Below are 17,600 nucleotides of genomic sequence, written 5' to 3' on the forward strand. Positions count from 1 at the left end.
TCTCATAAATATTCTTCTTGTTCCTTTATTAGTTATGATTAGGAAAATATGAACTATCAACGAATCAATCCGTAAATGGAAATAAAATAAATTTTATTTATCAAATATTCATTTCATCTCTGGCCCATCCGACTCAGTAACTTTTTTAAATGATTCCCTCGCTAAGATGACAAAATGACCGATGAAGTTTTATTTGAGGAAGTTGATAATTATTAAGTAGAAATGACATGAGCTGTTGTTGGGTATTTATGCTATAATAATCATCTAAAAAGAATATGGAAGTATAATTATTAGTATTTCAATTTTGAAATTTATAGAAAACCTTTCCCTCTCCTTCTACAAGAAAAAATATTTGAAAAGGGCTCCATGTTGTTAGCATTCCTACTCATAAAGAATGAAGGATGAGGTTGCGGTAGAAAAAGTATATATCGTCAAAGGTAGCAGAGTACTTGATTGAGAGTGCCGAATTCTACGATATTATAAAGTACTTTATTTAGTATTGATTTACTATTTAGGCGCCAAACCCCCAAAGACGAATATCCAAAGAATGTGGAATGATCGTAAGTATCCAATCATGTATTTTCCTTCCATAACTTCATACTCTTTGTTTCAATGTAGAAGGAGGAGGCTTCAACACCCCTGGAGGTTTATCTCAAACACCAGGGGGAACTTCCGGAGACAAAAAGCGAACTCGAGCACAGAATCTTGTCCCTGTCGCGATATCTGAAATCCTGGATTGCACAGAGGAGACTCTAAGTGTGGAAGGAAAGGAAGTGGGAATGATATCCATCCTTGGTAAAGTGGAGTCCATCACAAATGAGGCCACAAAGTCCATTTATTCACTCAAAGACGGAACTGGAAAGATTGACGTGATCCAATGGTTGGATGTAAGTTTATGATCAATCCCTGTTTAATTAGAGCAGGGAATACGGGATTAAATTAATATGGAACACCCTCATCTTTGTACTTGACTGGAGTGCAAAAAAAATGTTCTCATATTCATAAAGTAAATGCAGTTATTTTTTGAGAATTTAACCGCTCATATCTTAACCATTTCATAAAAAAAAGTGTAACAACTATAACCATTAAACAATATTCCCTTCAGTATAACCATTAAACAATATTCCCTTCAGTGACATTGAACATGCATTAAAATTATATTTTAACTCAATTTATATAATGAAACACATTAGTTGTTAGCAATTTCTTCCTCTATTATAAAATTATCCATGGAATGTTCAATTATTGCATAATCTTCATCCCAAGTACTCTAAATCCTTCATTTATAACGTCTTCCATTTATGAAGAAATTGTAAATCCTCTTCCTTGAGGCCCCTATGGTCTCCTGGTACAATTTCGCGAGAAGGAGCTCTGCTTCGTCAATCCTCCTTTCGTACTGTCATGGTGGTGACTTGGACAATGTTTTTCTTCGTAATCTACCGCTAATAATGTGTTCTACAACATTGCTCAAAAATGACTCTTAGTCTCTTAAAATTTTCATAATATAGTCGAGTAAATAATAACGGTTGGCCCATTTCTGCAAATGAGATAGAGAAAATCAGTTCCTTATCAAACTAATATTGTTTTAAAAATCGTCATGCACCAACTCGGCACTTTTTTAATAAAATTATTCAATATGTTTGCTAAAGTTTTCTGAAGCGAAAAACTAACTTCATACAAACAAAAAAATGCAAGTTTTTTTTTCTCTAGAGTTTTATTAAATAGTAAATTAGTTCAATCCTATCTTCAGTATTTAAGTGTATATTGTACATATTATTTGTGTTTCATTATAAAACTTTGAGTTAATGCTTTATCTTTCTATATTTGATATGAGCTGTTTACTGCATTTTCTTTAAAAATGTGAGAAAATGCTATTCCACTCCAGCCAAAATAAGTGCACCCCAAATAAAGATATCGTTCCATATTCATTATTTCAGTGTTCCTTGATTAAACGCACACTCACTTTCTTACTATTTTTATACTCCAGGATGGGCAAGAAAATACCAATGACAATATATCTGAAGACTCCCGCTGCCGTGTCATTGGCACAGTTCGTAACTCACAAGGAAAGAAACACGTCATGGCCTTCAAACTTACCCCAGTGACCTCTCAAGAAGAGATTAAAGGCCATGCATTGGAAATAGAGTATGCCAAACTAAAAATCCGACAGTTGAAGGATAAAGAAAACTCTGCTATTGGAATGCATACACTTAGTAACTCACTCGTCTCCGGAAATAACTTTTCTTCGGGTAGTGGTGGAGGTGGAAACAGTACGTTCTCAAATCCTAAACATGAGGCCGTCTTTAAAATGATTGCGGGCTGTATGAGAGAAGAAGGAATATCCAAGGAAGAAATTCAAACTAGCTTAAAGAGTCGTATCGGGCCAGGGGATTTGAATGATGCACTCTACTTTTTGAGTGGAGAGGGTCACATTTACTCCACGATTGATGAAGATCACTTTAAAACCACGGATTCCTAAATAAATATAGATGTACATTCATATAAATACCAATCAAAATAAACTTACATTGGGAGAAATCAATACATTGAGCACACGTATAATCTTTTAAATATTATAGATGTGATCCTCGTACGATCATCCCATACATGCCTTACTATTGACTAATATAATATATAATTGTAATATACTACATGGTCCAAGTCTCAATTTATATTTCATGGGGTGGGTTGCTTCAGAATTGTTTAGTTCCTTGGGGAATAATCATCGTTCAATCTCACTCTATTTACCCTAATGAGTTAATCCCTCACTTTTCATATACGTAGACAAATTTATCATAGCGAAGGACAGAACGTTTCTGTTAAACAGGAGTTTCGATAAATAAATGTTTTTCACATCTCCCTTGGATTGCATCATGTTCAGTCCCTTCTAGAATATTTGTCACAACTACTCTATTTTGTTCTAATAAAATCTTGAGACATTACCTATCTAAACACATATGTGGGTCTAAGCAGAGCTGATAATGGTCTAAAATGGGCAAGTGTTGCATTAATTTATTTATTGCATATTAGGGAATAGTTTCAGGGTACATATGATTGGGCGCTCAAGGGCAGTTTGCTCTCATCTTTAAATTATACCGTATAATTTATTAACATGATTTTAACTGGAATTTGGGTCGCGTAATTCTTCTTTATTAATATAATCATACTAAATATAGTAGAAGTGAGAATTCATAGGCTATAGATGAATCCTACTTCTCTTCGCCTTGAAATTGCGTAGTTTCATTAGTAATAAATTCTGTTACAGAGAGAGTTGTAAGTAGCTGCTCACTCTTTTAATAGATTTTGACGTCATTGGATTATTATTAACAAGTGATAACTGTGTATTTAATACGACCACTTTGTTATCCCCTATTCATTTATAGTTGGTTATTTAATATTTTTCACGGCTTCTCATTCGTTGAAGAAATAGTATACAATATATATTTTTCCTAAAAATGAGAACAGTTTAATATTCATAGTTCATTTTTCTACAATTTCAATTATCCTTTTGTAAAGCCCGATAATTAAGAAATTGCTACTACGGCGCCATCTATCACTCAATTTGCAAAAACTCACAGCATCTCAAATGGTAAACAGAGAGGCTGTTGGAACTTATGCGGAAAAGTTTAAATTACTCCGTTACTGTCTAATAAATATAATATATACTGAAACCAGAAGAAAAATATACATCTAATAAAGTTATTTATTACTTTCAAATCTTTTTGATTTATTTGAAATATTACCAAGTAGTAATTAATGCTTAGTATGGTATTATTTATTAACTATTAATATGTGTTATGTCCGAATTGCAACTTGTAGTACAAGTTGCAATTTCTTCGTCTTAAAATACATAATTTAATTACAACATTGGTCATTCTAATTACCAACTAGTAATTGAGGCTATCATAGCATTTTTTTTTCTATTAAATTATATTGTTGTTATGTGTTAATGAGTAATATGACGTTGGTCATTTGAACTTAATAATGTGCCACAGAATACTTGTATTTTAGTACTTTTTATTAGAATAGTCAAAAATCACACCATTAATATAACTATCATCCATGGATTATTCAATCATTCATTATCCCAGATAGCGGGTAGCGGTTCTTCTTGGAGTTTCTCGGTCCAGTCTTGTTCCTGTGTTGGGCTCAAATCGGCTATACTTTGCCTTTTGGCCTCAATCTTGACAATGAATAAACCGATTTTTGTGAATTGTAGCTCATTTGAACGCTAATATTCACTAAATTATTGAGTTAAAAAGTCTTGAAACCTAGTTTGCAAATAAAGCCTTCCTAACCCTATCCAAGTGGAAGTTGGGATTTGCTGTCGTACCGTGGTGTATATGGTACAAACATATTATTGGAACGTGGAACGGAAATAATAATGGATGAACTCTGAACGAAGAAAACAAATTTGAATGGAATGATAAAATAGCGGAACGCTTACAAGCCTGCATTATCCTCATCCCAAGTACTGTAAATCCTTCTTTTAAAATTATTCATCTAGTTTCTGGGTTGTTACTTGTAAACAAAATATACAAATAAAAATGCCTGTGCTTTTTAGAGGATTATCTCACCATGACTAATGACATGACCAAGATAATGGTCACATTAAAAAGATACATATTCAACTAACAAGTTTGGGCGGAAAAAGCGTCAGATTTTAAAGTCTGGTTTCACAATTTATGATTCAATTTGATGAATAAATTGGTAATTCATTCAGCACTTCAGTAGTTACCAATCTTTGAATAAAGACAAAATAAATTTCATTTAGCTATATAAGTATTTTTATTATTTGTCATAATTTGTTTCATTAATTTCATGGTCACTTTCCACTTTTTGAAAGAAGGAAAATAATTTACAGCATGTTCAACGATAACACTAACTATATCCACTTTGTTATTAGAGGACTTGTATCGGTATTTCAATATTTGAATAGGTCCTTCCACATGAACCCCCAAGGAAGCTAAAGAGACTAAAAAAAGTATCTTGAAGGGAAGCTATTTTGTAGCAAAAATCCTTTTCTTGTCTAATACTCTTTCTTTTGAGCTTGGATTTTCAGATTTCAATAAAATGATTTCCCTTTTCAGTCATAACTATTTCAAATCCTCCTACTTTTTGCTGCGATACTAGCGCCCACATTAGCTATAAAAAGACGTGCCGGACATTCAACAGTCCTCTTCGCCTCCAAGTGACGTCATATAAGATGACGATGCTTTGAGAGGCCAAGAGTATTAGTATTAAGCGCCTCCCCTCAAAATTTACATCAAATAAAAAAGTTATCAATTTTCCAAGACATCAGGATAAGAGAAGAAGATAAAAGGATATTGAAGTGAAAGAGTTTGATTTTCATACTTCAAGTGAGAATGTCGTCGTCCATATCCGGAATGTTTCAAAATTATCATCTTCGCTTGTAAGTATTAGAGATTCACTTTCATTTTAAGGATCTCATCATTTGAGATTGGAATGTGTGGTCCGTCAAGAAAAAAGCAAGCTGGAAGTATTTTTAAGAAAATTGAGTACGGATTACATTTGTGTACTTAACGAATATCAGTAACTTATTTTTATTGACTCTTTGGATCCGTAGCCTAAATAATCGTCACCATATGATAAATTAATGGATTTTATTTGAAAGGCCACTTCGGGTCCAATTTAAGTCTCCTAAATCAAATAAAGGTTTTAAATTATAGCTAAAAACCTTGAGTATCTTCACTTATCCGAGAAATTTGAATAATAAGCTTATAATTGACTCAAATATGTCTGTTAGATATTGAGCTGTACTACTCTGATCAAAAAGAAACCGTTATTTTCTCATTTCGAATTAAATTATCATACGATTATTAAATATAATTTGTATTATGTTGGTACACGCGTTTCCACAACGTATACAGACAATATACATTGTTTGTTTTTGACAGATACAAAGGTTATACGTCTTTTGGTGTACTCAACGATTTTCTAATATTAAAAAAAAAATCAAGATTGGGAAAATTGTTTTAACAACTTTTGACAGATTGTTTATTCTTCTAAAATGATCATTTTTTACTAAATGCTAAAATTTTGAGGAATAAACTCTCTGTCAAACGTTTTTAAGAATTTTCTCCAAAATTGATTTTTTGTTCAATAATAGAAAATCACAGAGCACATCAAAAGACGTATCACGTTTGTACCATGTCAAAACAAAGAACTGATATCGTCAAAGTACGTTTGGGATATGTTTACCAACATAATGTAAAAATAAATTTGAGAATCGAATGATAACTGAATTCGTAATTAGAAAATAAGGACTTACTTTTGATCAGACCGCTTATAAAGCAAAATAATAAATTGGGATTATCTCTTTTTCTAAATAATTGATCTAGATTGTTTATATGTTGACGCACCACATACTATGTATTTGAATATATTAGCGAATATATAGAAAATATAGGTGTTAAATGATTCTTGTACGTTTGTTAGAAGATCATTTCATCAAATATATGACAATTCGAACGTCATGATCCAGATTTTGTGGGGCGCAAATCCCTCTTCCCCTCGTAATATGCAACAAATATTAAGAATGAGACTCACGGTATGTCCTCCGTTAACCTAATGATAGGCCCCCGGAGCCGAGAAAATTTATACGCCTTACTAGCCTGTGGATAAGTACGAAGGAAAAAAAATCAGCTCATCAGTGGGCGCCTGGGCTTTGAACCAGATAGGCCCCTACACTAAAGCGGACCTGAGTTTTGAGCTTTTATTTTCTCATAGTTAACATTCATATGGTTAGAAATGTGAAAATAGTCAAAATCCTTGTGAGTGTATATTTAAAAAAAGTATGTTTTAAGCAAAGTGAGCAAAGAGCACTATCGTTAATATAGTGATCTCTAGGGATGGGAAAATTCTCAAAATCCTCGTGAGTTTGAATTTGAAGGAAAAGTATATGTTGGCAACTTTTATAGACGACATATCTTCTGAAAGATACTATATACTATAGTAATACGCCTGAATTTTTAAAATAGGAAGTAATAATTAATAAAAGCACATTATCTTGCAGGTTATAAAATTACACTTTTTTAAATGTACGTAATTATCCTATCTCTGTCTATCAAACTAGTCAACATATATTTTTATCTTGAATTTTCACTCACCAAGATTTAGACAATTTTCACATACCCACATATGATATGATTATATTTGACCGCAATTTGTTACATAACTGTGATCAAGAAGCGACAAACATTTTGTTGGGGATCCCATTGTTTTAAACATATCTATCCATGATTACATAAGTACTAAAAAGAACAATTTCTTCAAATGTAAGGGAGATTTTATATGACTTTTTTTGGTTGGACATTAGAATCTTAAGAAAAACTAAGTACTACTGTACATATTTATGAGGGCAGATATGTTGCCTGTTTACATTAAAGTAGCCCTGTACATATATAAAGAAATTGTGAGGAATTCTTACAAGTTTTTGCTCTTCATAAATCTCGTTATTTCTTAGAGTATTTTGACCAATTATGGCCTTTAAATTCAAATTACTAGTAGTTATAAACTATAGCAATGATTTCCAATCTTTTTCATATCTTGCGGCGCATAATTAAGAATTGAATTTTTCTATAGTGCGAGAAGGCGGAAAAAAATTATAGTCTACTGAATTAAGACCCATGTTAATATTATTAGAAAATGAATTACTGCTATAATGAGAAGAACCTTCTAAATTTTAAAATAGCATTAGTTTTGGGAAAATATTATAATTGTATTTTAATTCATAAATTAATCGCAAAACTCCATCCTTATACATTCTATAAGCTCAGCCCAATGTTTTTTATATTATTTATGCAAAGCCCTTTAATACAAATTGCTGAGTACAAGGGCGCCGAGGAGTCCTGAATGAGAACCACTGATCTAGAGGCATGATTTATGGTACTCTTTTTGACTCCAGATTTCTAATATGTAGAATATCTCATATTATTCCATTGTAATTAGTTTTTTTGTTTTTTTATATAAACAAATGTAGCTTGTGGTGCCTCTAAAGGATTCATTTAGAGCTTACAATGAATTAAATTGAAGGTTACTACTATTGAAAGAACCCAATTAAAAAAAACCAAAAACATCCTAAGTTTGTTTTTACGTTAACGAGTCTCATATTTAAGTACTTGTGACAGGGATTGTATATAAGTTATTCCATAAAATGACCCTAAAAACTCCACACTACTAGGTCAAATCGTATGGATACAATTTGTTCAATAATTTCTTGTAAAAAATAACTTCATATTGCAAAGAAGCCCTATAAATGATCTTATTATAAGTATTCAAGGAGCAGAAAATGTCTATCGCTGGACATTTAACTATCCATTATTAGTAGAAAGGGTTTACATTCATATGTGGCCCGTCAACACAAAAACAAGCTACAATGGTTTTACTCTAAATTGATCCTAGATTGCCTTTGTCCATCTACTCTTTGACAAATTACATTTTATTTATACTAACAAAATATAATAATAAATCTTTTTTAAAGGCCACAAATTAAAGTAAGAACAATTTATGGTCACAATGCAAGAATTTGAAATCGATTGATGATATTATTTGAAGTGGCCAAATTAAGCCTAAAATCAAATGAAGGCTCTTAACTATAGTTAAACAGCTCATCCATAAATTTGAATACAATGCTTTTAATTGATAAAAATGCAATCATTAAATATTGAGCTGTATGTAGATATATAATGTAAATAAATGTATAGAGCGTTTTTTTGCAACGTCATCATTCTTGATGTCAGCCATTTTGTGGCCTAAACAATCAAGTTTTATAGCAATAAAAATCCTTTTTTTTTTCATTAATATAAAGGAAAATAGAAAACTATTGGATTTCAAAATAGAAACAACAAATAAAAGGATTTAAACCTTACTGTCTATCGAAAATCTATCCCTCTATTGCCTCGTTTTAATATATATCAGACCCGAAAATGTATTAAAAATATGTTATTACATCGTTATACAATCTCATTTCCATACTCTAGTTACAAATTAACTATTAGAATGGAAAGAATAAGATGTTTTCCTTTAATTATCGTCTGATGAATCAGAAAAGAATTAATTGTACAAATTTAGACATTTCAGAGGGATTTTTAATACAGATTACTCTGATTATATTCAAATTAATGTTTATTATAGGCATGAAATAGTGTTCGTTGTAGATGTTAAGTCTTTTTTATTATTCATCAAGCCATTTGATGGAGTTTCATTGAGATTCAACTTTGAGCCCCCAAAATGGCGTCTCCTTCAATTATGATGCAATTTATGACGTCCGTGAAAACGCTTTATTGGTCATTTTTCTATTTCCTGATTTTTGTTTATATATAGATAAGATAACGATCATTAATTATTTATTTTAATTAATATTTGTTTATAATGTATTTTTATTTTCAGAGATGCTCCAGTCAAGAAGCATTTAAAGAATGTTTATGCATGCTTGGGATTATCAGTTACATCCTTTGCCGTTGGAGGATATGTTCAAATGTACTCGAGCTTCTTTCAACACATTGGGTTCTTGCCGAATTTGATCTCTACATTTCTGGCTTTAGCTTTATTTTTTTCTTCTGATAATGGAAAGAATCGATTGCAGCGTTTGAGCATGCTTCTTGGTTTTGCTTTTTTGAACGGTGGGTAGTGGTATATATATATTTAAATACGTGCTTTATCCATAGGTGAAAATAATATAATCCATCGGTACTTTAAAATAAAAGAAACCGAAAATGAACGAGGTTCCCCTGATATTTCAAAGAAGTTTTGATAGGAGAGGAGCTTAACTGTGTCATGACATTTCATTAAATTAGCTGCGAGTAGCTATGAGATGAGAGAAATAAATACAAATCCCACCACACCGATTCTAGCAACGATATAGGGAGGAATTACTCAAATGTTTATCCTCAATTCTACACCAAGTCCAACAAGGAGTTAGACTCATAGCTCCCCAACAAATACTCAGTGTTACTTTTCGTCTTTCACGGACTAGTGATTACTTTATACTTAAATGTACTCTCTTCAATAATATAAGTATAATAATGATAACAGTTTTGGAAAATAAACAAACATATATTCAGGTAGCAACTAGAAAAAGCCCGTCCCTCTTTCATTATAGTGTTATTTTCATCTTTGGTCATTGTATCTATATTTATAGCTAATGTTGTGGCAGTTGCCAGTCCTTGTTTATTCGGTTCAGTCCATTCCAGTCTTAAGGACGATCATATCAGCCCCTGAGTACTATCAGTACAATAAAAAATCATCAATGACGGAACTTAATAAGTTTTAGGAATGAACTGTACTGGACAATACAACATTATCTACAATGAAAGCAGTAATTTCCTTTTAACAAAAAGGTTTTATTTATCTCTATAATACGTATCATATTTGATACATCCGTTTTCGAATTCTCGATTTGAGCAGTTTGAAATTTTTTACTTAAAAACTTCCAACTTTTGCAATTGCAAATATATAATAAATGCTTCAAGAAATAGAAGAAAATTGGAATTTCTGACGTAATAGCTTCTATTCTTGTAAATGTATTAGCTTATCGAAAAAGTGCTTACACCAAATGTTTTTTTGTTGAAAAATAACAAATCTAATTTTAGACATGTTTATATAGGAAGAAAATCATTTTTTTTAAATATAAATATCCCCAAAAACAATTACTTTAAACAATTAAAAATTCGCAATTTCTAACAATAATCTTTAAGCATTTTGATTTTTACAAAAAATCACAAAATTTGTACAATGGACTTATTTAATGCGTGAACATTATACGGTTTATCATATTTTCATGAAAGTTTACTAATATATATATGCAATCATGATATCAATCAAAGTAATGTAATGATTATATATATTTTTAAATAAATAGGACAAATGAAGAAATATATATATGACCTCAGGCCCATATCCAATCTTGTTCCAAACATTTATTCAAATGATTACTTGGATGATGTAAATACAATTATTTTTCATGCTCTAAATGTAATATATTAGTGCATGTTTCTGAGATAATTTTCCTTTATTTAAAATACAATGTAATGAATATTTTATCTCATCCATATTTTGATTGTAAAATCCCGTTGACAAATTTGGTATTTATATAAGCACGGGGATTTTTTCGTTTCATTGATATATTGCTATATTGAGAAATTGTCTAATTTAAATGTTTACTTTTTAGGCGTTGGTTTTGGCCCACTCATGTCCATGGCAATGATGAAAAATCCAGCAATTATACCATCAAGCTTCCTAATGGCAATTTCTATCTTCGCTGCTTTCAGTGGAATGGCACTCTATGCTCCTAGTAGACAATATCTTTATTTGGGTGGAGTTTTGTTGTCTGCTCTGAGCTCATTATTCTGGCTGTCCCTCATCTCTTATTTTGCACATTCTTACTTAATCTTCAAGGTAATTTTTTTATATCCTGCTAGTAACGTCGATTATAGTACGGAGACATTGGGATTTAGAGGACTATAAATAAAAAATGCCCTCTACATTTGTCTTTAATCAAACCTTATATATTCTTATAGCGAAACGATTAAAATTCAATTACATATTCAATATTTTATTTAATATAACTTTTCTAATAAGTATTCTGTGTCACATATCAAAACTCAAATGATCTCAGTTAGATTACCCGTTCATATATGATAATAGATGAGTATTATTAATAGATCAAAATGAAATGATTGCATCAATGAACAGTTGTTGCGAGTATAAAAATAAATTAATAATAAAGTAATGAGGCGTAAATTTGCAACATGTACAATCTTCAAACACATGTAGTGCATATAGCGATAGCTTTACGTACACACTTTTCAAATGATGTTGTATGTTTTTGATTAAAATGATGTATTTCGACGTTGACGTATTCTTAACTTTAATTTTTATAGATACAACTCTGGGCTGGACTTGCAGTTTTTTGTGGATTCGTGGTTTTTGATACTCAAAACATCATTCAAAAATGTGAAGCTGGAGACAAGGATTTTATCCGTCATAGCGTGGACTTATTTATTGACTTTGTCAATATTTTAAAGGATATTATGATTATTTTGATGGATAAGGTAACTACTCATATACCAGTTGCGTAGTCACGGTTTTGCTATTGCTGATTACGCCCCTGTATATATTTTGTTTGTTTCTGAAGGTTCACATAAAACTGCCATCACATGGCAGAACAGAGCAATTATAGAAGGGATCAATGAGTAATTTATTTGTAAGAATTCCAAATATTATTATGATCTTTAAATCTCAACAAATTTCTTTTTCGAAATGGAAAGATTATGTGATTACAAGCGTTTTTTGTTAATATATAGTCATGGGATTAGTTTTTGGATCAGTCTAAAATAACTGCAATCCAATCGGTGCAGTCTAATAAAATTTGTCAGACCTATGACCGGTCCTTAACGGTTTATTCTGGTGACTACAACAGCTGAAATGAAGTAGTTACTATCAAGGTGACTGTATAGTCATCTTGGTAACCTAGACATTTAAGCTGTTCAATATAGGGTCTTTCAAAAAGACAAGATACCTGAAGTTTAAAGTTGGAAGTGTGTCGCTAGAACTTATTGTTATAGTTTCTAACTATTATTCATTATTATTTTCGTTTTTTAATATTATTCAATCCTAGCTAGGAGTGAAGACTATAAAAATATAGCTGGACGTATCGGTCCTTAGGACGGTTCAATTGTAAAAAAGATCGGACCGATAAAAAAAAAGAACGAAAGAGGAGGCAGATTAGAAAATCAGTCCAAGAACCCCGATCCAACACTACATTAATGCATATATTAGTAGTAGTATTAATCAGGGATAAAAAAGCAAAAATAGATAAATATATTAGTCGTCATAACAAAAATAGATACGTGTAATAAATAAATAATTTTTTTCGTTCGAAATTTGGTTATTTTGAACACTTCGATAAACGAAATACGAAATTCGAAAACCACATTAATAGATACAATTTTATTAAATAGTATTATATTAATGTTTAATATACCATTTCATTTGAATTCGTTTCCTTGATCAGTAGTGGAATCTTTCTTACCAAAGTTTTTCCGCTTATTACTTTGCCCAACATGATCCCTCTTTTCTGTAACGAAATGAATACAGATAACTTTTTTCCAGCAATAGCCTTTGCTCTATTACGGAAACTATGACCAAGTCGGTGAACTTCATACAAGGACACTTCGTATAAATTAAAGAGGAAATAGGGCTTTTAATAGGTACTTAAGTATCGCCGGTACCTGAAACATCCCCAACATTTGGGGTATAAAATGATAAGGAAAAAGTCTATGCCCCGTTTCCTCATAAATTTATGCGATTAATGTTTTTTACGAAGTTACCTATTACCGACCAAATCTGCATTATTCTTTGATATTGTATTTATTAAGCCATCCCAACTTAGAACTATTCCTCAATAACAGTAGGAATTATACACAGCAATATTATACAAGCTTCACGCACTGTTTTGAAAATGTAGGGGGCAATGAGTCAATCACTGAAATGTAAAGGGCTTTCACCCCTTGCTATATGATAATTGTGGGCCCCTTTTTGTGTCGTCCCTGCTATAGTTTATTCAACTTCAATCAATCAACCTTCAGAGCATATAGGCAAAGTTGCACCAACTGGGATAATTTCGAGGTTCTGTCATGTGATGGGGGAATTCACGCCTTTATGAGAGTATAGATAGAGTAGTATAATAATTATCCATAACGCATGCGATAGATTTTACTATTTGGCAATTTGAATAGTGCTTTTATTTTCCAGAACTGTTATCATTATTTTTTATTAATTGAAGAGAGAACACTTCAGATAAATTAATCACTAATGCATGTGTAAGTCCGTGTTGAACTCTGAGTACACTTCAGGATCGACATCGGAGTAATTCCTAACTATGTCCTTGTTGATACGGAGTGGGACTTGTGAACGCCCAAGTATAAAGTGTAAACACGATTGTTTGTCCTCGTGAATGATGGAGTTTGGGTGTTACAAGTATATTTCCTTGTTTGACTCTGAGTAGAATTGAGGATCGACGTCAGTCATTCCAACCATTGTGTTTTTGCTATTTACGGAGTGTGATTCGTGTTTATTTCCTTCATCTCATGCGTACTAATGCAATGAAATTTCATGACAATTACTCTGCTCTTCTCCAAAATATTCTTCCAAATCGTGAGGATTATCATGTCATTTTTTCGGTTTTTTATTTTTACATACACCCAGTAGATATTTTATACAAATCTATATATAAATATATTTTCGGTATGTTAAAAATAAAAAAAAATCACAATCCAATCCTCTCGATTTGAAGAATGTTTTGTAGGAAAGTAGCGAAGCTGTCATGATGTGTGATCAAACACGGATATAGGGAGGAATTACTCTGTTTTCGACCCTCAATTTTACACTGAGTCCAACAAGTACTTAGACTTAAAAGTCCTCAACAAATTCTGTGTGTTACTTTCTGTTATTCATGAGCACACCCACCCGTGATTACACTTTATACGGTCATAAATAATTTTCTCTATTTTGCCTTAAAACCTTTTTGCTTCAAGGATATTTTGCCTTAATAAATAAATAAAGAGATTTATACGTCGTCTTTGTTATTTTTGGTTAAAATTGATGTTCCTTTGGAATTTTTAATCAAAATATGTAATGTGTATTACTATAAGACGCATTAAATGGTTGTTTTCCCTTGAAAAAAATAATGGAATCATGCCCCAAAATTTCAATACATACACCAACAAAATCTCACTATGTAAATAATTTGAACCAGAGACAAAGTAGGTAATATTATTTATTATAATAAGAAAAACAGAAATAAATTAACAGCAACGATTTGAATAGAACAATTGCTGCTCACTTCTTTGTTAGTAATTATGATTAGACATGATGGGTTGTTCATACTAGAAAAGGCCCATGGATTGACAAATAAGCATATTATGAAGCAAGAACATAATTCCATCATTATTAATAAATAAATATTACTTAAATTTAAAAATCAAAGGGAACATTCATTTCAACCTAAAATAAACAATGACGACGTATACACCTCATTTATTTCAGTGTTAAGGTCAAATGTCCTTGAAGAAAAATGGCTTTATAGTAAATTACTGGGTATCACTTTATACATAGATTTGATCTGCTCAAGAATAAAATAATAATGGTAACAGATTGATTAAACACTGTTCATATTGCTCACAGCAACATAAATCACATACTAAAAAAGGCTTGGGATTTTCAACTCTACTAATGTTTTTTTTTTTTTTTTTTTTTTTTAAAGGAAAAACCAAGAGATAAGAAAAACCAAAATTCGAAATAAAAAAAAAATATATATCTGTTGAAACTTATTTTTTTCAGTGAGTTTCAAACAGGAACAACCTACATGTAAAAATTCAATGTATTTATAGTAAGTGTGAGTTTCTTTTTATTTTTATTAATTTTTTCTTTATTCATTTACTTTTTGGAGAAAAAAAAAACAAAAAATTATGCAAAATGCAGTTGTTCACCAAACTATTCGTTACTTACTTACTTTTTTTTTGACTGTGGATGTTACTAAATAAAACAATTTAATAAAAATTATATTTCGTTATCTAAATAAAAAATTGTATTTTTTTTACGCGGAGACCAACTTTTGTAAATCTAAATTATTGTTGTTACTGTATGTGTCGTAACTAATATAATATTATTAATAAAAAAACCATTTGATAAATAATCATCAATGTGTTTTGTATTGTTCATTATTTTAATGTCGAGTCTGCCAAAATTATTTAATTGGCTTAATTGATTGTACAATCAACTGATTCACATACTTGGTAATAGCTAGTACTCTACTCATATTTAGAGTTGAGTAGTTTGTAAGGAAAAAAACTACCTTTAAAATTAGAAAAGGAAAAATGGTTGCTGTTTGTGATCTTTGTTCTTTTTTGTTCATTATTTAATAGGTCGCCGAACTTCTTCCTCTGACCCTAGCATTCTCGCATATCTTTCTTGTAAATTGTTTTAAAAAGGCATGATAATAATCATTTTTTTCAATTATTTTTATAAATATTGAGGTTAAATTGATTTTGTAATTCTTTGGAAGGAGCAATATATTTGTAATAATAGTCATTCTACATTTATTTAATTGTTTTTCTAAAGTTATAATAAATATTTAACTTATTTTCTTCTGATAAGTGAGATCATGTTGAGTTTGACTCTAATTTCTTATTGTGGCGGATCACCTTTGGCGTAGAATAGGAACCATATACGTACGTCAAAAGTTAAATACTTCTACTAAGTTCCCTTCTCTTTTTACTCGGTTAAGTATGGATTATCTTAATTTCAAGATATTTTCTTGAATCAATACATTGAACCTTCGAGATGTACTCCAAGGACATTTCGAGGTGGTGATTTTGCCTGGAGGCCTCGCTAAAGTATTTTTTACTACTACCAGGATCTGCACCAGAGGCGTTTCCAGTCAAGTTTACACTCTGAAACTCCCTACTCGTTCAAACATAATTGAAAAAACTTATTTCAGTCTTTCAAAGGTTGGGCATGAGTAAAACGTTTTAGCGTGTCCATTATCAGGGCTTGTTGCTTCTACAGTTGAGTTTTTAGACACTCCTTAGAGGATTCCATGGTCAACCTTATGCTGTCTTAAGTAAGGATAATGGGTTTTCGTTTTGAAGATTGCTGCAGTATCATCGAGTGTCTAATGGGACCTTGAAAATACTATGCAGCGTTACGGGTGAGTTGCAGCAGGTCTCTGAGGTACCTCTAGTCGAAAAAAAAATAAGTACGAGTAATTACTTAATAATGGGAGCTCTCTTACCCACCTGTTACAAAAAGGGGATATAAGACAGGAGTGCCTGTTGACTTTCCTAACCCAGCCGTGTTGTCACTGTGAAAATAAATTACTGCTATATAGAAGAGAATATATATTTTTTTTATGATGCATTTAAAAAAACGATTTACACCAAAGATAGGCGATAATTCTTGTTAACACAACCCGACAACTGATTAAATCACGAATAAAAAAGAAGAAAGAGCACACGCCTCAACTGTTTTTCCTTTTTTGTAATCACTATATCTAGTTTTTTCTTTACGTATACGCCATAGACACGATTGGGGTTTCTCGTGTGAGCCCACCATATATTTACTCTGATAGTAATTGCAATCTCGACAGAAATGAAAGTATTTAGGTGATATGGGAATCCGTCATTTATTTATTATAATACACTAAATGGAAGAGTACCGTCATCAAGGTATAAAGTTGATTTTTCAAGAATAGAAATAAACTTATCGCTAATACAAAATAAACGTTCCAATTGCTTGAACTATCTTGTGACCTAAATGTACTCCTAGCTGATGCATTTACAGAAGTGAATCCTTCGCTTCTGAGACCTGTAGGGATTGCATCACAATCTACTGGCTAGGGTCTTGAAGATTTTAATGAAAGTTTGTTTGTGTTTTATATGCTTTTTATTACTCTAAGTTATCATTCTGTAATATATCCATTTTCACACCCTCAGATCAACTCACTCAAACCAAGGTAACTAGAAATACAAGGTATGTCAATAACATACATCGGGCCAGTACTCCTTTTCAAATTGTTG

General features: G+C 31.4%; 2 protein-coding genes across 2 annotated transcripts; both read left to right on the forward strand.

Annotated features, from left to right (window-relative positions):
- The first annotated feature begins 425 nt into the window (after window positions 1-425).
- On the forward strand, window positions 426-2,651 carry RPA2 (Replication protein A2). The gene is made up of 3 exons (XM_040725687.2): window positions 426-560; window positions 619-887; window positions 1,988-2,651. Exons 1-3 carry the CDS (start codon window positions 548-550, stop codon window positions 2,477-2,479), a joined length of 774 nt encoding a protein of 257 aa, XP_040581621.1. The 5' UTR covers window positions 426-547; the 3' UTR covers window positions 2,480-2,651.
- A 2,526-nt stretch (window positions 2,652-5,177) lies between these two features.
- BI-1 (Bax Inhibitor-1) lies at window positions 5,178-15,718 on the forward strand. Its single transcript, XM_040725916.2, has 5 exons — window positions 5,178-5,413; window positions 9,412-9,644; window positions 11,192-11,418; window positions 11,904-12,074; window positions 15,287-15,718. The coding sequence occupies exons 1-5, from the start codon at window positions 5,367-5,369 to the stop codon at window positions 15,323-15,325; spliced, it is 717 nt and encodes a 238-aa protein (XP_040581850.1). The 5' UTR covers window positions 5,178-5,366; the 3' UTR covers window positions 15,326-15,718.
- Window positions 15,719-17,600: the final 1,882 nt, after the last annotated feature.

The sequence above is a fragment of the Lepeophtheirus salmonis genome, chromosome Z, assembly GCF_016086655.4.
Source record: "Lepeophtheirus salmonis chromosome Z, UVic_Lsal_1.4, whole genome shotgun sequence".
NCBI classification, from domain to species: domain Eukaryota; kingdom Metazoa; phylum Arthropoda; class Copepoda; order Siphonostomatoida; family Caligidae; genus Lepeophtheirus; species Lepeophtheirus salmonis.